We start from the raw sequence: 22,875 nt of genomic DNA, 5'->3' as shown, positions 1-22,875 counted from the left end.
AAGAGCTTTGAAAATAAAATACAGACTATAAACAAGCCCACAAAGATCCTCCTGGTCTGATCTCTGCCTCATCCTTAGGCACATGGAAAGATGTTCATTCCTGGCACTTCACATATGCCAAAACCTCAACAGCAAATGATTATTCCATGCTGCTCCTGTCTTATACCTACCATGCTCCCTCACCCTTGAGTGTGAACTCAGATAACCAACCCCTACTTGACCCTTAAGACTCAACTCAAACACCTCTCCCTCCATAAAGCCTGGCTGGCCCAATCTTCCATACCTGAGTTAGGTGCCTTTCTCTGTATTTCTATAATGCTTTATGCTTTACTGGATCGTTAGTTTACTTATTGTCTTCTTTTACCAAATGATGAACCCTTTAAGGGTAGGCACACTGTCTAATTTATCTTTGTATTCTTCATGTGCTGACAGAGATATAATAACTACTCAATAACATCAGATGGATGGATGGATGGATGGAATCTGTCTGCATCTATCCTTCATTCTCCGGCTACCCTGAAACATAGACTCTTGGCCGAATTATCCCTCCTTCAAGGCATTTGAGTGTCCTGATATGAGGCTTAAATTGTGGCAGGTTGTAAGGACCCAAAGAATTTTCGACTAACTAAAGAACTACAGCAGTGGCCCATGTTTTCAGGTTGGACAGATTTTTCCATTTTTTGCTCTCTTCTCACTTGCTATAACAAGCTTTTGAACAACAACAGATGTCATTTTTCATGTGTCTTCCACTGTCTTATTTTAACTCTCAACTCTTCTGTCAGCGCTGACAGGAGACACAACAAGTTCTCTCAGTCTTCAGAATGGCAAGTGACAAAACATACCTCAGGAACCCGGCTCAAAGAGTGCACCTGGATGTCATAGAGGGTCTTCTGGACAGAGGGCGAGTACTCGCCTTTGTCATAGGGTCCAGCAAATTTCTCCAGGACAATATCCCGAACAGTATTCCTAAAACACAGAAAAAACAACTAAGGACTCATAGGGTGGCCTTTTCGGAGTGCATTATAAAGCTAAGAAGCGGTGACCTTCTCTCCCTGCAGTAAACAATTTTATTGCTGGTTTTAGAACAGATTAATATCGGGGCGCCTGGGTGGCGCAGTCGGTTAAGCATCCGACTTCAGCCAGGTCACGATCTCGCGGTCCGTGAGTTCGAGCCCCGCATCGGGCTCTGTGCTGACAGCTCAGAGCCTGGAGCCTGTTTCAGATTCTGTGTCTCCCTCTCTCTCTGACCCTCCCCCGTTCATGCTATGTCTCTCTCTGTCTCAAAAATAAATAAACGTTAAGAAAAAATTTAAAAAAAAAAGAAGAGATTAATATCTGGTAATGCCCCCTAAAAAACACCTCACTTCCCCCTTTTTTTACCCACACATGTGCATGCATGCACACACACACACACACACACACACACACACCCTATTCAACAAAGGTATTGAGTGTCACTAGGCTATCTTCATCATCTGGAACTAGGGCCCACCGGGCATTCCAGGGTAAATCTCCATCACATTTGATGAACTTATGAAGAGGACCTCCAAATACTCCAACCCTCTTACTGCTCAGACTGGCCAGTTCCTTGAATTATTATGTTTTTAGGGGTTTTGTTCTGTGCCAGGCTCTGTGCTTTGGGTTTTATGTGATTGCTTCATTGAATTCTCTCAATATCCTGAGGCAGGTGCTATTATTATCCCCAGTTTAGACGTGAGGAATCTTGAAAGTTATATGATCCACACTAAGTTCCTTTCCTGAGTGGGTGGCCCAGCTAAGACCCTGACTCTGCCATGTTCAATTTTGTGCTCTAACAGAAATACATCAGCCTGCTGCCAATGGGGAACACGCGGGAAAAAGAAGATTGAGGTGAAGTTCTCTGTAAGTATTTTCAGACACATCACATAATAAAAGGAGTAGAGCAGAACTATACCACTGGGAAGAAGCTACCAGGGGGCAGATACTAGCTCATCAGAAAGTAGCAGATTCTAGCAATGAGAACTTCAGCAGAGGAATGAGATGCCTGGTCAAAAAGCAAACTCAGAGTCCAGAGGCCTAATTCCTGTTTGCCAAGGATATTATAATGATAGGCGTACCTTTACGTTGTTAACACATTTATCATTTATAAACTGCTTCTGTAAACATCATCTCATTTCGAGTTTAGCCCAGAGTGACCAACTGTCCCAGTTTGCCTACCAATCAAAGGGTTTTCCAGGGCGTGGGACTTTTCGGTGTTAAAATCAGAAAAGTCCTTGAAAAATTGGGATGCGTTGGTCACCCTCATTTAGGCCTCTCTGTACCTACCGTGAGGTAGTAAAGCCGAATATCATTATCCTCACCTGATATGGTGGTTCTTAAAGTGTGGTTCCTGGTCCAGCAGCAGCAGCAGCAGCTGGGAGTTTATTAGAGGTGCAAGTTCTCAGGCCCCACCCCAGGCCTACAGAATCAGAGCCTCTGGAGTTATGTCCAGTAATCTGCCTTCTACTAAGCCCCCCAGGGAATTCTGACACACAGTAAATGTTTGAGAACTACTGATATAATCGATGAAAAACCAAAAGGTCAGGGAATTTAGGTGGTCCGTTCAAGGTCACTTTAGCTAATAGCAGCTAAGATTTCCACGTAGGTTTAGTAACGGGAAGAGAGCATAGCCAGCGCCAGGCCTTAGCACACACTCCTACCAGGTAGTATCAAAGTCCACGTCTCTGTACTGATGATAGCGCCACTTGCAGTACACTTGGGTGGCAAAACACCTGTCCTTCACCTCGGGGAGGGTGGTGAACTGGTCCTTGATGAATCCTTCAAATCCAGACTGGGTGGTTTTCAAGACCTTGAGGTCTTTGATTCCAGAATGAATGACTGGAGGTCCTGTTTCAAGTAAAAAGGTAAGAGGCTCTGAGGTCATGGATAAAATAGTGTCTTCTTATTGGACAGCTAGCTCTGAGGATCCTGGTCACTAAACCATGGTGCACCGTTGAACAAAGAGCTACCTCACTACCCATGTTGTCTGTCTCCCTGTCTCCTCTGAAGTTATGAGGGTGGTGTGCCTATCTCTCTATCTGGATTCCACGACTCCCTGCCTTTCTCCTGCCCTGGCAGAACTTAAAGTCAAAGACTAAACCTCTGTCTTGTGTTGAAACCCACAGAAATGAATACCTTCCTCTCAGCTCCAGGTACAAATGATGTCTAGGCCAAATACTTTCTCCTTGTTGGGCTCCACTTCGCTCAATATGTAATCATGATGAAATGAGTGAGTAAGCTCCCCCAGAGCAGTTCTTCTGTTTGCTACTCTGACTCCCTTTACAGGATGGGAGAGGGTTAGTCCTTGTGTTGATCATCTACACTGGCTGATGGCTCCAACTATCATCAGATCCTCAGTTTTCTTGTGTTTATGAGCTCACTGAAACCAGAAAACTTCATGAATGAGTAGCATTGTGGACCTGGCCCAGCCTAAATAGAGACTGGGACGATGAGGCAGTGACCCACCCATAGGGCATAGATATGCCTAGGGGAATACCCATAAGGGCTTTTGGTTTTTGGCTGAAGGAGAAGGAAAGTTGGTTCATAGAGACCTGGGGGAAAGAGGGCAGAGCTGGCAAAAATAGAGGGGATGATATGGTTCTCCTGCAGTCCTTGACATCACCCCATGTGGCAAATGGGGAAGGTGGAGGGATGATAGGCATAATCTGAAGAAGATATTTACTTGTCTGCCAGGCAGTTCTCGCTCAGGGCCCAGGTGACAGATGGGGGAGAGAGTGAGGGGAAGATTCTCTCTTTTTCTATGTGAAACACACTCTGGCAGTTTGGTGAAGCCTGGCTAGAACAGGGCACCAGGTGTCATATTGGGAAGACCCAGGGTAGAATGTTCTGTAGAGAGCATCATTCTTCACAAAGAGCAGGGACAACTAGCACAGCCAGTGCTGAGCAGAGCCAGTGAAGCAGTATTGTATCCAATGGGTGCAAACGTCTCCCTGAACACGTGTGAAACAGACCTCCCGACTGTCAGGAAGTGGGAGAATTTGGCTGGGGAGACCCAGCAGTTTGGTGGTGAGAGAACTATAAGGCCAGGAAAATTCAAGAATTAACATCACCATTCCCTTATTTGTATGTGCAGGCTGATGAGGCTGGAGGTTCAAGGAGTGCTTGGGTACAAACCACCAGTAGCATAGTGCCATGACAGGATGACTAAAGTCATCTCTTTAAAGCTTTGAAGTTAGTCCTGATTAAGACCTATCCTTCTTGGCCTGTTTAGTATATAACTCAAGGGCCAGAGGCATCAGGCATCTATGTTGTACATGGTCTTAGTTGAAGAACAAGAATATAACTCATGATCCTCAATTAAAATCCAGGGAAGCTCTTAATAATCCAATAGTTCACATCATCTATGTGGCTTCAACTGCTGTGGCTAACTCAGGAGCTGTGGAGTTTCGTAAGTAGGTAAACAATGACCACATTTTGATATTTTCCCAGCCACAAGTGTACATCTACCAAAGAGAGCAATGGCCAGTGGTTTGTAGTAGATCTGCTGATTAAATAAGGTGTTCTTATCAGAGTGCTCCAGGATAATGTGTCAACCAAAATGGTATTTAACATTTTGAAGTCCTCTTTGGAAACTATATCTGAAGAAGGACCAAGAGAGACACCAGCAACACCTAATGCTTTAAGTTGCCTTTGTTTATTGGATTCTGGATGTGTGAAGACATGATGCTGCAAAATCAGCATTTCTAAATGCTGTATAGAGCTGACCCAAGTGAGGCTAAGTTTAAAATACAAGAGAATTGCAGAAACAATCAATAAGTGTCTATTGAATGAATGAGTGAATGCATGCAACAAGATTGATTCACATCAAAGAATCAGTATTTCACAGCTTAGTCTCTTTTTCTTTTAGACAGTTCTCCTCCACTCATCTTTAGCATTTCCCTTCTAATACACAGCATGGCAGGGGAAGGGGAGGACATCAACATTAGCTGAAGACTTCCTGATGATCAGCATGCATTTAGTTGCTGCCTTTTTCAATCATTATCTTACTTAATCCTCAAATTCTATTAACTATTTTTTTAATGTTTGTTTATTTATTTTGAGAGAGGGGGGAGGGGCAGAGAGAGAGGGAAACAGAGAATCCCAAGCAGCCTCTGCAGGGCTCAAACTCATGAACTGCGAGATCATGACCTGAGCCCAAATCAAGAGCCGGCTGCTTAACCAACTGGGCAACCCAGGCGTCCCTCTATTAAATAGTCTTATATAGGAGACTTTCAACCATTTGCCCATAGTCACATGGCTAGAAACTGGCAGGAATGGAATTTGAACTCAGCACTTCATTATCTCCTCCTTTTTGGATACTTCCCCATCCCCATGATGTTTTCTCCTTCCTTTAACTCTGTCTTCCCATTTCTTTACAGTTTCTTTCCAGGAGACAAGAAGGTTGCCATCTTCCCTTCCATAGTATTTTTTGAGAGCCTCAGACAGAGCCCCAGCCTGAAAAATACCATCTCCACTAACCTGAAATGGAAACCGAAGCATCATTTTTAGAAATGGCCCCTAGGTGTCTTAAAAACTTTTTATTCCTTAAACATTTCCTATTAAAATACGAAGACCCCATAAAGGAGTGACTTCTGAAGCCTTTATAAACTAATATAATCTATTTCCAACAGTAATCCCTTCTAGAAAAAAACCCTATAGAAATGAAATAAGGAGTTTGCAATATGGAATGAGGTTAGAACAAGCAGGGTTCGTGGAGGGGGAATAAAGAGAAAGTGAATGAGAACCAGAGGCAAATTTTACCTATTTCATTGTTTCCTACATAGCACTATATTGTCATCAGCATCCACATAAGCCAATAAGACTTTGGCTCCTCCAATGGTCTTAATCATAAAAGGATTTCTGGATGCATTGATGCACAGTGGTTGAGACCACAGCCTTGCAACTCAAGATTTCCTGAATTCGAATCTCAGTGTTCTCAGGGCCTCTCCTCCCCTATTTTATGAGCACTATTCCCCTCAGAACATTACTTAACCCCTCTTTACCTTGAGTTTCTCATCTTGCAAACAGAGATGATCACCAATTTGATAGATGTCGGAGATAACGTCCATGAAGGACTTAGTAGAATGGCTGCCCCACAGAAAATCCTTTATAAAAGTTATGACCATGAGGTTGTGATAATTGGCTTTTTCCTATCAACTTTAACTACCCGTGAATATTTCTCATGTTTCACAAAGGCTCATTGGGTTCTGCAAACCACTTCTGACCTGCCGTCTCTATCCACCTCCAGCTCTGGGATGAGATTTATTGCCCTCTGGGGAGTGTCAGTTCTGCTAGGCAACTTTTTAAATGTCTATTTTCTTGCTAGCATCTGAAAATGAAGAAAGAAGTTGCATTTTTATTTTTTAACATTTATTTATTTGAGACATTAATTTAATTTAACATTAATTTAACATTAATATTTGAGACAGAGAGAGACAGAGCATGAATGGGGGAGGGTCAGAGAGACAGAGGGAGACACAGAATCCGAAACAGGCTCCAGGCTCTGAGCTGTCAGCACAGAGCCCGACGCGGGGCTTGAACTCACGAACCGCGAGATCATGACCTGAGCCGAAGTCGGCCGCTTAACCGACTGAGCCACCCAGGTGCCCCAGAAGTTGCATTTTTAAATGTGTGTTGGCCTCAGTTTCACATAGAATAAAATGTTTTATGCTCCCAACGACAATTAACTATGGCCACAGTTTGGGCAGAACATAAACCATCTACTCTGGTGCGCTCATTGTTCTATGAAGAACAACAACAAAAACCCTATTCTCTTTTAATATGATTTGCCCCCCCCCCCCTTGGCACACATTAGACACTCTGGATGAAATCGAAGAGCTTATTTTATCTTCCCTGTTGGCGGTGCCCCAGCTTTCTGAACACTGGTACGAACCTGAGCCTTTCAGAATCATGGACCCATCGACTAAAAAGTACAGTGGCTTACGCACTCTGAAAACAACTTCAGCTTAGACTGGCAGAATTATTTCAACCAAAAGGACTGTCCTTTTCTAGGTTATTTGTCACGAAACCACTTAATCAGCTTTTTTTTTTTTTTTTTTGCCTTTATGCCATGGTTATAGGGTAATGCAAAAGGAAGATTTTCACATTTTACTTTGCTAGAACATAATCTTTGCTAGCTTTTAGTGTCCTCCTACACACTTAACAGATTGTGGTTTATCTCTCAGAGAAGCATACATCCTACCCTTTAGCTCTCTAAGGGGAAGAAACTCACTGTGAATTAATAGAAAATAAGCCCAATTCCTTACCTACGCATCAGGTGTCACAAAGCACAAAGCTTTATTGAGCCAAGGGAAAAAAAAAATCCTGTCATGAACAGGATAATTGCTTCCATGTTTAACACCTCCAAAAAGGACACAAATAGCTAAAAGGAGGATATTTTAAAACCATATTAAATCATTCTAGTAGAAAACCTCAAACTTGTAAAGTGCTAGAAAAAGTGAAAACTAAATATCATTTGCCTTTGGGAGTCCCTTTCACTCATGCGGGGAGAGTGAAAGGTCCCTCCATGCCATTCTGGAAGGGGAAAGATGGTATCAGCCATGTGGGAGGAAGTTAACTGGGCTTTTGTACAGCAAGGTTGTGGTTGAGGTGAGTTTAAAGGACTTGTGTTTACCAAAAACTCTTCTTTTGGAGAAACTGAAGAGTGCTTCAGTTTGACACCACAAAGGGCACACACAGGACATCGAAAAGGTCTTGGGTCTCCCCCTTCCTCCATCTCGCTTTTTCCACCTGCCCAGCTTGACGCCTCTGAAATTACTGTCCTCCAGGACCTCAATTTCATCACTTTTTTTCCCCTTAAAACCACCTCCTATGCCCCCCTGGTCTCCATGTCAATAGATCTTTTTTTTTTTACTACCAGAAGACAATATCTCTTAGTTGAGATGTGTTTTCCATCTACCATCTACTTGGCTCTGTTTTTGCTGAATTTTTTTCTTTTTAAAAAAATTTTTTTTTAAATATTTATTTTTGAGAGACGCAGTGACAGAGTGAGAGCAGGGGAGAGGCAGAAAGAGAGGGAGACACAGAATCCAAAGCAGGCTCCAGGCTCTGGGCTATCAGCACAGAGCCCGACATGGGGCTTGAACTCACGAACTGTGAGATCATGACCTGAGCTGAAGCCGGGCGCTTAACCGACTGAGCCACCCAGGTGCCCCAGATGAATTTCTATACTCAGTGGCAGATTGGGAGGAATTTGATTCTTACAGAATTGTGGGTTATAATTCAAATAATGCAGAGGTTTGGGGGGACCATTTAGTCCAAATTAGTGACTCAACCATCCCAGTGATTTCAAGACTCAGCTATGCTTGTAGTTTAGGGAGACACACGGAAGAAAGAGCTTGGAAGAGCCAGTCTCCTTAGAACACCCAAACTAACAACTTGCATCACATGGACAGCCTAGCTCTTCTCTCAGAGTTTGGCAAGTCACAAACATAACTACAGTCCTCATCCCTTTGCGTGAAAAAATTCGTCTCTCCCTTCCAGATTCTCCCATGGAACTAACAGACTTTGAAACAGGCAAAAGTACACTTAATGATGTAGCTTTCAAATATCCACTAAAAAAAGAGTATAATGGGAGTTTTACAGCAATTCTCAGGGTCTAAAATGGTGCTCGAGATTCAGTAGGCTTTCTATAAATGTTTGTTCAATTGATAAGAAAGAATCCAGTCTGTCAGTTACATATCCTGCTGGGAAAAGTCCCTATTGGGAGCCGCCTGGCTAAATGTGTGATTAAGTACATGTGTTAACAGGGCAGAATTCTCACCAACTAACTAGCCCCTCATCAAAAGCATTGCTTACAGGTTTGTAACAGTCTTTGACATGCGAATTGGGGCTTGTGTGTGTGTGTGTGTGTGTGTGTGTGTAATGATTACTTTCTTCAGTTAAGCCTATGCAAGGGCACTCCTTATGGCAATGCCTGTACATTGACTTACCTCACAATATCTGCAGTTTTAGCTTTTGGATAAAAAGCAAATGAAGAATTAAATTTTGCTCTCCTAAGATCATAGATCTTTACTCTCCAAACAGGGACAGAGTGCAAATGTCATCTTTATATACACAACACTAGAATATACACACACTCATATACATGTACACACATATACTGCATACGCTTAAGGCAATAGATGCTTCTTCTGCTCCCTGATCCCTGCCATCCCCACATGGTATCAGAGAGACTCTGGATTCTAGATGTGTCAAGCTGGAGCTTCTGGGAACACAGCCACAACAACTGCAGTATGCTGAGGCTTTGTGGCTCTCTGCAGAAAGAAAAAGCTTTGGTTTTACTATGGTGACTAGTTTTTCCATTCTGTAGCAAACAGGTGACTAGAATTCAGGCTGATGATAGCTCCTGGTAATTCCTGGAAAGAACAAGGGTATGAAGAGTGGCTTGTATTCTTCTTATGATCAGCAGAGCCCTATACTCTGCCACTCCACAGGGCCCTGCTAAAATATTCTTGTGGAAGTCACCAGTGATCCATTTACCAAACTGCACACTTACTGTTCCACTTTCTTTTAATCTAGACTTCTGAACCTTCCCATAGCAAAGACTGCTTGCCATTTACTAAATCTATTTCTTCTTCCTCCTAGGTACCTGGTTAGACTACATTTCCCAGCTTCCATTGCAGTTGGGTGGGGCTGAGAGGTTAGGTTCCTTCCCAGAGAAGTGTGGTGCTCTATTCTCAGGCCTGGTGTTATGCTGGAGGGGGTTTGTCTCCTCCTTTTGCTCCTCCAAGCTCTTTTCCTCTCCTGGTTGTCTGGTAAGGGGATCTATTCTCAAGGTGACCCAAAAAAAGTAAGGATAAAAATGTTAGGTTGCATCAACCTGGGTTCCTGAGTAACTTCTTGGAGCAGAACATTACCTCAACACAAGTGCACACAAACACACACACACACACACACACACACACACACACTGAACTGGACTTTTACAAAAAGCAGTGAACTTCTTGTATGGAGCCACTGCATAGGATCCTGTGCGTTACGCATCCTGTTATCACAATAACTATCCCTGATTTCTTAATTTATTTTTTCTTTTGCCTCCACAACACCACTCTCTCCAATCTTCCTTCTATCTCTCTGACCTTTCTTCTAATTTTTTGAACTGCCCAACCCGTAAACTGAGGAATTTCCCTTGGGACCTGTCACTTTCCTCTTCTCGCTTCACATGTTTTTCTGGAATGGCTCTTTCTTGCCCACAGCCTTACCTACCATCAGTCTGTTGATGGTCTGCAAATCTATTTCTATCTCTTATTCCCCCAAATCACCAGCTTCCCCCTGAACACTTTCTAATCATACGTGTTCTCCTTAGCCAACTCCCCCAAGCCCTCGACTTTAGGGCAACTTTCTTCTCTCCAAGCTCCACCCCTATCCAATCACTCAGACTCATTCAGTACCCTTCAGAAATGCCTCACATAATGCCCTCCTCCACCTCTGCAGTCATTCTCTCCATCTCTACTTCTCACTGCCTTAGATCTGACTCCATCATTTCTCCATCTCTGCAACAAGTTTCTAAATGTCTCTCTACTGCCTGTTTCTGCAGCCAGATCACCATAACCTTCATCAGAATTACTGAACAGGACACACACACACACACACACATACACACACACACCTACCTTTCCTGGGTCTCTATTGCCATCCTAAATAATAACAATCGTATCTATCATTTAAGGAATGCTTTCTATGTGCCAGGTCCTGTGCTAAAATGCTCTATATTAATATTTATCTCCTTTAATTCTCTGGGAAATTAAGGTGGACACTGTTATCCTCATCTTACAAATGAAAACCACTGAAGAAGCATAAGTAACTCACAGTCACAAAGTTATTAAGTAATGGAGCTCAAATCCAAATACGGTATAGTCTGATCCCAATACGTATGGTTTACTGCCATGTAAAACTACTTCCAAATTATACTCATCTTGTTAGTATGATACATGAGGCCCTTCAAAATCCAGCCCAAACCAACCTCTTCACATACATCTTGGCTCCTTACACTCTAAGAACTAGACCTTTGAACTTGCTACTGTTCCTCAAATGCTTTGCCCTTTCAACACTAAAATCATTTGTCCAGGATGGTGGTTGGCATAAGGCAGATATCCAAATTATGTTAGTTTCCCTCTTCCACTTCTTCATGGCTCCTACCTAGATACATTCTGTCTCTTCCACCTGTAATTTTCTTTCCTCTTCTGTGCCCAGCATATTCTGAATCATTTTTCAAAAGTCAACTGAAATATATCCTCCTCCCCTGTCAAGCTTTCCAGACTCTTCCTAGGAAGACAATTTTTTGCACCTCTTTGCTTCCCTAGCATAACTTTGATGCCCTCGTTGCAGTTTTTAGCCCTTTTATTGCAATAAATCTTTTTATAAGTCTATCTCCTACTATTCATCTACTGCAAACTCACTAGGGCCAGGGAAAGTCTTACTCAACTCTGAATTTACAGCCCTAGGCTACATAAAAAGCCCTCAAAATCCAATTGTTGAATGAATAGTATTTCAACATGTTCTTATTCATTAATTAGCTCTCCCAAAATAGAATTCTAGACCTTATCTAGAACTATTATTTTACAGACTTGAAAGTTGAAAGAGGAATATGCTATGCTAAATGTTGCGAAATCACTTAAAAATGGTTTAGAGCTAGGCTAATCAATATGGTAGCCACTAGCCATGTGTGGCTCTTAAGCACTTGGAATATGGCAAATGTGAATTGAGATGCCCTGTAAATATAAAATATGCACAGGATTTCAAACATTTAACTTTTTAAAAAAGAATGTGAAATATTACATTAGTAATTTATTTTTATTACATACTTAAGGTATATTGTAACTATATCAGATTAAATAGAATATATTATTAAAAGTAATTTATTTTTTACATTCCTAAAGTGACTACTAGAAAAATTTTAAATTACATACGTGGCTTGCATTACATTTCTGATGGACTATGCCAGCTTAGAGTTTATAATTTTACAAACATGATGTGATTTGAGAAGGAAAACACTGACCTGGGGAGTTAGGGAAACTTTCTTTCTCTTTCTCCCCCAAAGTCACATTCAGAAGGAAGGAAGGAAGGAAAGAAAGAAAGAAAGAAAGGAGAAAGAAAGAAAGAAAGAAAGAAAGAAAGATGGAAGGAAGGAAGGAAAGAAAGAAAGAAAGAAAGAAAGAAAGATGGAAGGAAGGAAAGAAAGAAAGAAAGAAAGAAAGAAAGAAAGAAAAAGAAAGAAAGAAAGAAAAAGAGAAAGATGGAAGGAAGGAAGGAAGGAAGGAAGGAAGGAAGGAAGGAAAAGTAAGTTTTATTTTAACTAACAAACAGCTCCATCAGCAAGTTAATATATATGACTACACATTTGGGGGATTAAGAAATCATTATCTTTTCAACTTAATATAACAACTAGTTATTCAGTCTCCTTTATATGGCAAAAATTACATAACTGTTAATCAAACACCAAGACGTCCCTGGCTGTGCCTAGAATTTAATACAGATAGCAAAAAATATTAAGTAACAGCTAATACACTAGAACTGTCTGAGGAAGGGCTTTATCCAATAGAACTCAGAATGAGAAGAGACTTCTATTTTATTAAGTTTATAATGTTTCTATGTTTAAGAGATGCTACCTCAAATTCTTACTGAAGAGAGCTAGAGAAGAAAGAGGAGATACAGAAAAGAAAAGGAATGGAAGAGAAGAGAGGAGAAGGAAGAGAAGAATGATTGAAAAGGAAAAAAGTTCAGAGTCCACACTCTCCATTTATAATGATCGTGAAAGTTCATTTTTTATTAGGATGGAGACCTTTCTACCACATTTGGCTCCACAGTTCCTAGAGGTCCTCTGGCCAGTTATTGCCCCGCCCTGACAATCCTAACCAAACAGTGGAAGACAAGCTTTGGGAATTTTGATATTTGCTAAGTTCAATCCTCAGTACTAATAAGGTCCCTATTGTAATTATGCTCCGTGGTTAAGTTTTAAATTTCTTAGTGAACACAAAGAATTACAGAATTGTCATTGCTATTTAAATGAGGTTCCTTCTATAGTAATTATAATAATATCAGTGGTCTTATTATTATGAAAATAAAATGTCAGGGAAACGTGATTGTTATTTACTATTTCCTATAAAGGTAATGATAATTAGTAGCATGGTATAGTACAAAAAGTACTGGTCAGAACATTCAGAGATTTGGGGTTTTGTCAGCCCAGGCCTTTTTTTTCCCCTCACCTCTGAATCAGGTAATAAAAATGATCTACCTCACTCAACCCCTAGATTTCTGGCAAAATGTATTATTTATTTTTTATGTTTTTACGATAAAGGAGGAGATTGTTTTTAAATATACTCCAGAGTCACAGTGCTCATTCCCATCTCAGATTTAAATGCCTTCAAAATCCTCAACAGTTTTCCTCGATATTAACAAACGGAATTGTTTGGAAGAAAAAAAATATTGAAATTGCTATTGTAGAATCAAAGCATGAAAAATACTTTCTTACCACTCCTCATCTGTTCCACCTCACAGAAGTGCGTTCCAGTGGGAGTGTGAATAAATGCATGGACATGCTTAACTCCATTCTGAAAATTAGGGACAAAAAATCGTTTCCAGTAAAATTTCAGCATATGTCATAAAGCCAATTTCTTTAATTAAACCGAGAGCACAAATAACTGAGCAAACCTTTTCAAGACGCTTCCAGGGGACTTCTTCCACGTAGACTTGAGCTCGGATGACATGGTCAAAAGAGGAAAGGAAATGTTCACAGATGCTCATTGCAAAAGTTTCTATGCTTTTGATCTGTAAAGTGAAACAAAATGCTAGTGATCAGAAATACCTGCCCCACTTAGAAATAATTTTTAAATATCCACGGAGTTCTCTTTCCTGTTCAAATCCTTTTCAGAATCAGAGAAATACACATTTTGAAAGAACCATGAGACATGAATTGGTCCTTATCCCAAATTTTCGTAAGGTCTCCTAAATGTAGTTAATACAGCACCATTACCGGGGTGAGACTACCCTGTTTTTAAAAGAAACCTGTTTTGCAGGAAGAAATGTGTCAATCAATGGATGAGCACAAGAAAACTTAACATTTAGATTCTCCTTTCGGTGAGCTCAGTCATCACCCACGCCAACGACAATACTACAGTGGACTCCAAAACACTCTGGTGTCTCTATGAGGTTGCCAAATGGGCCTCCCAGTTTCCCAGGGGAAAGCATTAACACAGGACCACTTCTGCTTCCTTGCTTTGCAAACAGACCTTCGATTGACTATCCCTCACTCCCACCCCCATGAAGCAGCTCCCTACTTCCACACAAATTCTTCATAATAATCTCTAGACAATACGTTATGGTCTTAGCAGAGTCTACAGATGATTTATGGCTTGCCTAAGGTGGACTATTTGTACAGGTTTCCCCAGGATAGTTCTGTTTTATGCCTGTTGTCCCAGAATAATTATTTAGCATCTTATTTCACTCTCAGAAGTGTCCTAGTTTGGAAAACAAAAATACTAACTCAAAAAGATATATGCACCCCATGTTCATTGCAAAATATGGAAAATATGGAAACAACTTAAGTATCCTGTCAGTGGATAAATGCATAAAGAAAATGTAATATATATTGGTAATATACATAATGGTGTACATATTTATTTATATGGTGTGTGTATATATATATATAGTGTGCGTGTGTGTGTGTATAAATATATATATATATATAATGTATATTCATCTAAAAAGGAGTGAATCTTGACATTTGTGGTAACACAGATCATAGATGAACTTTGATGGGATTATGCTAAGAGAAATAAGTCAAGAAAAGACGAACACCATATGTTCTCACTTATATGTGGAATCTAAACAAAACAAAAACAAACAAACAAAATCAAGTTCATAGATACAGAGAACCGATTGGTGGTTGCCAGGAGAGAGGAGATAGGCAAAGTGGGTGAAGGGAGTCAAAACAAACTTCCAGTTATAAAATTAGTAATCATGGGGATGTAATATACAAGACAGGAAATACAGTTAATAATACTGTATTATGTATTTGAAAGTAGCTAAGAGACAACTCTTAAAATTTCTGATGACAAGAAATAAAAATTTATTTCACCATATACACAAATATCAAACCATCATGTTGTGCACCTGAAATATAAAGTTGTATGCCAATCATATCTCAATTTAAAAAAACAAAAGAAAAAAAAGTGCCACCTTGTTTTAGATAAGAAATTATATGGTCACTCTATCTACAATGAATGAATTTGAATTGTCTTTAAGATCCAGGTCCATTCCTTCACTTTTCTGCATCTCTCACATAGTACAGGAAATATGAGAATCTGTGTTACCTGGCCCTCTTTTGTAGTGCAGTACCGTAGCCTATTTTCAATTTATTTTTTTACGAGAGCAATGCCTTTTTCTATAGCCATGTTTGTGCATGCTGGGCCACTCTGAATAGCAAGAAAAAGGTTCGGGGTGGAGCTAGGCCTTGCAGAAATTATATTTCAATTAGTTGGTTCATTTCATGCATTCTGAGTGTGGATTTCATGCAAAAGCATGAGAAAAGAAACTTTCTAGTCTACATTTCTTGTCTTTTTAGACTTCTTTGAAAAAAGAAAAATCATCTTGAGTTTCCCAGAAATCTGCTGGAGGTCCGACACAGCTTCCCTCACACTTAAACTAGAAGTTGAAGTGCTAAAATATCAGATACTATCAGCTCCAAGACTCTCTTGAAGAATACAGCTACCAGCATATATGGATACTAAGTGGTCATGCAGTTGAGAACATTAGGAAGCCATTAAAAATTGGACCAATAGATTTCAAAATATATCTTATCCTCAAGATTTTCTTCTATAGTAACACCAGGAAGAGAAATGGTACTTTCTTCTATAAATGTACACCATTCTAAAAGAAAAAAAAAAATAGGTAACAGGAATCAAAGAAATGCATGACAAAAAATGTGTAAAAATTCTATTCTGAAATCCTCCCAGGGCTTTGATTTGCCAATGATCCTAATTAAGAGAGAACATGTAAATTTGTCAGATAGGATTCTCTTCCTAAAAGATGTAGTAAGTTGAGAACCAAAAAAAGCAAAGAAATGAGATTAAGAGGGGAAAAAAAGAAAAAAGCTTTTCTGTAAGGCTGAGAATTTTAAAATCCAAAAGAAAAAGAATTAGTGGCCCAAATGTAAAAATAGGGTTAGAAAGTAAAGGGAACTTGCAGTAAGCAAGTGATATACTCATGTTATAGTTTAGTGAATTCTGCATCAAGATAGGTAACAACATAGGGGTGCCTGGGTGGCTCAGTCAGTTAAGTGTCTGGCTTTGACTCAGGTCATAATCTTGTTTGGTGATTTCGAGCCCCACATTGGTCTCTGTGCCGACAGCTCAGAGTCTGGAGCTTGCTTCAGATTCCATGCCTCCCTCTCTCTCTGTTCTGCCCCTACACGCACTCTGTCTCTCTCTCTCAAAAATAAATAAACATTAAAAAAAATCTTTTTTAAAGACAGGCAGCATCTAAGAATGATACATACCCCTTTAAATTTTGCCAAGACGTGAACTGTGTTCTTGATGGTGTCTGTGGGGATGATGTCTGAATTATCTCCATGCAGATAATCTTTTTTGGAGCTCAGAGTAAGTTGCACTGAAGTTGCCACCTCTTTAATGCTGTGATATTTCCCATCTCGCTGAATATGGAGAACTTTTACCATATCCTTCCCATAGCCGGTTCGGACAAACTCCACCTCCTCATTCTGCAAAGAAAGCACTGTCATCGTATTGAAGAAAGATACATGAAAACAAAAAGTCACCTGCAAGTTCTTCAAGCCTTGATTTAATCGTATAATTATAACAGGTGAGCGTTAAGAGTATTCATGAAAGCAAGACCCTATCCTACCTTTGAGGAAAAACGGGAACTTTTATGGAGAAAAGAGAATTGCAAGAATCATATGAAAATATATCAAACTCGCCTGAAGACAGACAGGTAGATGGCTTTCTTGATAATATTAAGTAATAATAATAATAGTAACAGTATCTCCTGGACCAAACTATTTACTCTGTTTTATTTAATAACTGCTAACTGAATCCTTGGAACAGCTCTGAACTAATATTGTTCCCATTTCACAGAGGGAGAACCTGAGGTTCAGAGTGTAAGTGACTAGCTCTACTTCACACAGCGAGTAAAGGATAGAGCCAACAATTCATACTCAGATCCGTGGGCTCCAAAGTTTATTCTCCTAACCACTATGCAGACTGCCATTCTTCTACAAAAATGTGTGACTATGTTAACTGAAAATAATTATATCCTGTTTTTTTTTTTATACAGAGTGATATTCTAGAGAAAATGCCCTATGATCACTAAAAAAAATTTGAAAATTGCTTCCCCTTCTTGCTGCCGGGAAGAAGAGTAATTAGTGACAGGGTCCAGATTCCCTTCAGGAGTGCAGAGCCAGGCCATCTGGCTGCAGGAAAAGCTATGCTTTTAGCAAACAGACACTTAATAAAAGCCTGGTGATTGACTCATTAGTGCCCTTATTTGGAGCTGGCGCTCTCACGAGCAAATACATCCATCTCCACTGCTAGGATTCGTAAGATTTGTCCCTGGGCTTTACTGGTGTTTGAAAGAAGAGGCAAGCATCAAAATTGAACATTAAGATGATAATGCAGAAAGTGACAAAAATGAAAGTAAATGAAAAACAACATGCAGTGAGAGTCTGGGGAGAGTCACAAAGAAGGAACCTCACCTGCTAATTGCACATAGGCTACCTAAAAATTTGTTTACATAAAGCATCACCAGATCCTCTGGGAGGAGTTGTAAAATACTAGCCAACATCAGAAATTATTGTTATGTTCTAAAGGAAAGTGGGAGATATGGGAGGTTGTCTTCAGTCTTGGGGACACAGCATTCCTGGTAGGGCATGCTCCTGATTTAAGGGACAACTCTTGGAAAGGCCCCTTAAAAGCCTCTGACCCAATTTTGGAGGGACTCATCTTCTAAGAAAGGATCAATGAGAAAACTCAAAGAGCAGACTTAGAGGATCTTAATAAGAACTATACCACTGATGGGGAAAGAGTCACTGCTTGTGGTTGCAGGGGCTTTGGAATCAGACCACATTCAAACTCTATCTTGCCATCTACAGCTTTGTGGCTTGCAACAAATACTTTGTTGGCTCTGAGTCCTTAGTTTCCCCAGCTGTACAAATGGAGATAACCACCCCTACTTGTAGGAGTTGCTGGTGAAAGGCCTGACTCAGTTCCTAGTACCTAGCTGCGGTGAGGTCAACCCCAGCAAAAGTGGCCACGTCAGGCCTGGTTGTGGGCACAGCCCCAGCAGAGACAGTAGATGGGACTTTGAGTAAAGACACCGGTTTTTAGAGTAGAGAGCACTGCTGGCAGCAGTCAGAGGAAGACTGTGACGTGTCTTTTGAGCCACAAGGAATTCCACCTGGGGGAGGAAGGCACTTGGCTGGCTGGGGGCCCCTGGATGGCATGAACGAGGATCCAGAACCAAAGGTCTCCGAGATTGTCCATCAGCCCCGGGATACACATGAATATTACTTCTCAGTCCTATCCACTGTCATTAAATACCTAAGCTATGGTAGCTCGGTCTGTGAAAGCAAGTGGTTCCTGCATGGCACATAGATTCAGGGGCACCTGGGTGGCTCTGTCGGTTGAGCGCCTGAGTTTGGATCAGGTCATGATCTCACGGTTTGTGAGTTCGAGCCCTATACATAGGGCTCACTGCTGTCAGTACAGAGCCAATTTGAATCCTCTCTTCCCTTCCCCTGCTGGCTCTCTCTCTCTCAAACACAAATAAGCATTTTTTTTTTAAAGAAAGATTCAGTGACAGCCACCCTTCAGATCCCTAACTTTGCTCTCATCTTGCCACAGCCTGTTTCAAACTCTGCTTCAGCTATCCTGAGCTGATTGTACTTGCCCAGGCTCGGCAGCCTTTCTCTGCCTGTAGGCTTTGAATATGCTATTCCTTCTTTCCTGAACACCCTTTCTCTTCCTTCTGCCCAACTACCGACCCCTTCTGTCACCTGCCTAACTTCTTCTAGTCATCCTTCAGGTCTCAGATGCCACTTCTCCGGCGGGGAATCAGCCAGCCCTTCAAGGTCTGGTGCCCTTTCTGCATGCCCTGGCAATACTGTTATCGCCTTATCACAGTCTTTATCATATTATATTGCAATTGCCTCATCATGTGTTTGATTTGTCCAAAAATGGGAAATTATGAAAGCAGGAACAATTCTCAGTTGTCACGGCAACCCCAGTGCTCAGCACAGTGCCTAGAACACAAATAGGTGCTTAATAAACGCGTTGCGAACGAATGAATGGTGCACCCCCACCTCCACCTCTTGCGTGGTGACACGGAATAGTTCCAGAAACACCCAAAAGATTTCAATACAGGAATTGCCACTTCAGCTCAAACCCCAATCAGGAAGTTCCTCTTCTGGGGAAAGCGGGGAAGGCGCCATCTGCCGTCTGATCGCCACGGCCTGGAGATCACAGGCACAGCGGACTGGAGAACAAAGGCCCAGGAAGGACCAAACTGAGTGTAGAGAGAGTCAGCCATGCGGCACAAAGTGCTCACCCTGCTTAACAAGACAGAGCACTCCGCACAGCGAAGCCCTCCTGGAGTTTCTGCACGAGGTACACAGGAGAGGTCAGCACTCCTCAGCAAGCTCCTGACCGGAGCAGAGCTTGAGTCGTTACACTTGCTGGGCAGTAAGTCAGAAGAAAAAGGACATCACCATGAGGATGGAGCAGAAGGGAACAAGAACGGTGTGGGACGCCCGGAAGTCTCTTGGTAGGACCCGACAGAACAGATAACGGTCCAGACCAGAAATGAGGCTGTCCCCCCAATAAGACTCCCCCCAGTTCTGTAGTCCAAGAAATCAGAAGTAGGTGCCAGAACTGTGTCCTGTATAAAGCACAGTATGGTGCAGAGATCCATGTGCATGATAGCTGCACAATGAGATACCATGAAAGGTCACTCTCATCTGGAGGGTTGGCAGGTGGCTGAGAGGGTAGGCTCTGGGCTCTGGAATGAGGCAGCACAGGTGTGAGTGAGTCTTTGTTCTGCCACCTATTAGCTCTGTACTTGGAGGTCAATGCCTCCATCTATAAAATGGGTATAAGAGTAGTGCCCACTCTCAGGATTGCTGTGAGGATAACATGAGGAAAAAGAAAAAGCACTCAGAATAGTGCCTGACAAATAGTAAGTGTTTAATAAATGTTAGCCATCATTATCATTGATAAATAATAACTAGATGTCGAATTTTGCATCAAAGGGTCCTTCCAATCACTGTTGCAGAGAAATCCCCAGGTTACACACCAATCCAGAAAGACTGCTGCTAGTATAAGGCGTCCTTCTGACTTCATACTTCGGTTGTCCTTCTTTGGGCTTGTGTGGCTTCAGGAAACAAAGTCGCAAAAGGAAAGTCAATTTCCCAGAGTAAAACTCTGGATAGAACATCAGAAGGAATACATCTTTACCAGGCTCTATAAAAGAAAACTCCCTTTTTCTTAGACATGTCTTGAAAGATAAGGGGATGGAAATCATTACTTATCTGCAAGTAAGACTGGAGAGAACTCTCAGAGATTTTAAATTAATCTTATTTTTCACTTCTGTAATGAGCTAGTGAGTGTTCTCTTATCTGCAGGCCATGGTGAAAGTGCTAGTGGTTATCGCTACAGGACGAGAGGTTCTTAGCCAGGAATCTGGTAACTTCTAGAAGGTCCAGTGGATAGGTTTGAGGTGGAAAATATTAAGGAAGATTTTAAAAAAAAATTTTTTTGTAAGTTCAAATTTTATTTTTTTAAGTTTATTTTTATTATTTATTTTGTGAAAGCGAGTAGGGGAGCGGCAGAGAGAGAAAGGGAGAGACAACCCCAAGCAGGTTCCGCGCTGTCAGCACCGAGCCCCACGCGAACCGTGACATCATGACCTGAGCTGAAATCAACAGTCGAACACCTGACTGACTGGGCCACCCAAGTACCCCATGTAAATTTAAATTTTAAAATGACTAGCATTTTCTCTTAAGTCTTTGAAGAGCTTCGGTAAGCCTCGTGTCTTCCCTCCATAACGGAGAGAAATGTAGAAGTGGTACAGCTATTTAGGCCCTATCACACAGGCATAAAAATCAACTCCGTTGCAGCGTGTCCGGATGGAAGAACTGTGCAGGGAGACAAGCCTCTCTCTCTGTCTTTGGAATGTGCTGGAGAAGTTCTTCCAATTCTGTGCCCAGGTTTTTCCTTTGCCTGACGTTTTCTTGGGCATTCATGAACAAAAAGATTTCAGAGAAAGATGCTGAACTAATGTGAGAAAAAGAAACACTCGTCCGAACCATTTTAATATCGCTTTGGTGGATCTTAACAATACGTGAGGATAAGAACAATAACGGTGAATCATAACCTTAGAAGCAGCTGGTATTTTTCTGGCTGCCTCAGATCTACTCAATGTCAGATGGAAAAATATTGATATCTAGCAGAAAATGTCATGTTGCTTTAAGCTGCAGAATGGCTTATTTTTGCTAGCAAGGGGGTATGACTCTAAAAGGATTTGTCAAGCAGATGCTTCAGAAACAGTCTAACAAGTCATATGCATAATGATGGTAGAAAGAAGGTGACCTGTTACCTAATGAAGAATCCATTTACAGGTGCTTAGTTATTTTCATACTTCTGCCTATTACAAAGGAAGAGAAACTCATCACTAAATGTCAGAGGCAATGCTAATTTTCTTGCCGGCCTCTCCACAGCACCAATAGCCTTAGGGCTGGGAACTGAAACAGGGAAACCCCTCAGGAGCCTCTCGGATTGGGGGCAGGAAATTCCACAGCAAAGAAGTAATGGAGACCTCCAAGAATGCAGTTGGAAGAAAATTTTACTGAAATGCACACATTGAAAGATAATGTCTTTCCAAATGTGTAAGTCTTGAAAATAAAAACAACCATTTAGTGAGGGTTTCATATATGTCAGGAACTTTGCATATATTATTCCCTCTAGTCCTTTGTAAGAACCTGTGCAGTGGATATTTTGATCCAAGTTTGACCGCGGGAGATATGAGGGTTAGGTGTCCTGCCAAGGTCAACTGTTACTAGGTGACAGAGGTAGGAAAGGAGAGCCCAGTCCATTTGCTTCCAAATGACACGCTCTTTCCCACTACAAGCAGCATCCCTATACCCGCTTGATGGTTAGCCCACTCTTTAGAGAAAGAAGGGAACCATTCTGATCCCAACAGGAGAGAAATGGCCATGTTACTGCAGAAACTTGAATTCCTATGCCATTTTTTAAATTCTACTCATTGGAATCTACATTATCTTATCTACTCCACACACACACACACACACACACACACACACACACACCAAACAAACAAACAAAAATCCCTGCAATTTAAGAGGAAGAACGCTATTTTAAAAGAAACTAAGTCAGAGATGGTAAGTGAGCTTCCCAAAGCCACATAGCTAACAGGCAGGCTGGTACAGTGGAAAAAGAGCCCTTCTGAGACTGAAGAGCCTTATTCTGCTTACTCTGTACCAGGCTGAACTTACCCAATGCCCAGAGGTACCCCCTGCCCAAACCACCACTTTTTCTGGAACTTTAGTCATTTGTTAAAATTACAGGGGAATTCTAAGCTCACATGGACTCCGTGGGTATGGCAAGGCTGTTCACATTGCAAAGTACGGGGAGAATGAAAGGCTGACTGCCCTTTGGGGCAGAATGAAAATTCAGCTTGGTGTCTTCAATAACAAGACGCTACCTTTGAGTCAAACACTGACTTTTATCTGGGTAAGGACTACTGCAAACATGAGCGATATAAGTTTATTTGTGGTCTTTAAAACCACATCGCCAAAGGACCCTTTTTAGTCCA

General features: G+C 41.3%; 2 protein-coding genes across 4 annotated transcripts in view; one reads left to right on the top strand and one right to left on the bottom strand.

The window, feature by feature from the left end:
* The window catches only part of DNASE2B (deoxyribonuclease 2 beta), a 95,070-nt gene that overhangs the window by 51,704 nt on the left and 20,491 nt on the right, over positions 1 to 22,875 (top strand). For 2 of the 3 annotated variants that reach the window (XM_047873575.1, XM_047873576.1), the window contains one exon: positions 1,818 to 1,881. Coding sequence is in view for 1 of the 3 variants with exons in the window: in XM_047873574.1 (XP_047729530.1) it covers positions 16,949 to 16,983 (35 nt within the window). In the remaining 2 variants the exon portion in view is untranslated. Of the gene's footprint in view, positions 1 to 1,817; positions 1,882 to 16,915; positions 16,984 to 22,875 lie in introns of those variants that run through there. The other variant, XM_047873574.1, reaches the window with a different exon arrangement.
* Positions 1 to 22,875, bottom strand: part of LOC125173919 (uricase) — a 30,434-nt gene that overhangs the window by 3,697 nt on the left and 3,862 nt on the right. Inside the window, exons 2-6 of the mRNA XM_047873579.1 lie at positions 16,535 to 16,753; positions 13,690 to 13,806; positions 13,511 to 13,589; positions 2,679 to 2,865; positions 843 to 966 (exon numbers count right to left, since the gene is read on the bottom strand). Of these exons, the coding sequence (XP_047729535.1) occupies positions 843 to 966; positions 2,679 to 2,865; positions 13,511 to 13,589; positions 13,690 to 13,806; positions 16,535 to 16,753 (726 nt within the window). The remainder of the gene's footprint in view (positions 1 to 842; positions 967 to 2,678; positions 2,866 to 13,510; positions 13,590 to 13,689; positions 13,807 to 16,534; positions 16,754 to 22,875) is intronic.

Source organism: Prionailurus viverrinus, chromosome C1, assembly GCF_022837055.1.
Source record: "Prionailurus viverrinus isolate Anna chromosome C1, UM_Priviv_1.0, whole genome shotgun sequence".
Taxonomy (NCBI): domain Eukaryota; kingdom Metazoa; phylum Chordata; class Mammalia; order Carnivora; family Felidae; genus Prionailurus; species Prionailurus viverrinus.
This window is presented reverse-complemented; position numbering and strand designations above follow the sequence as displayed.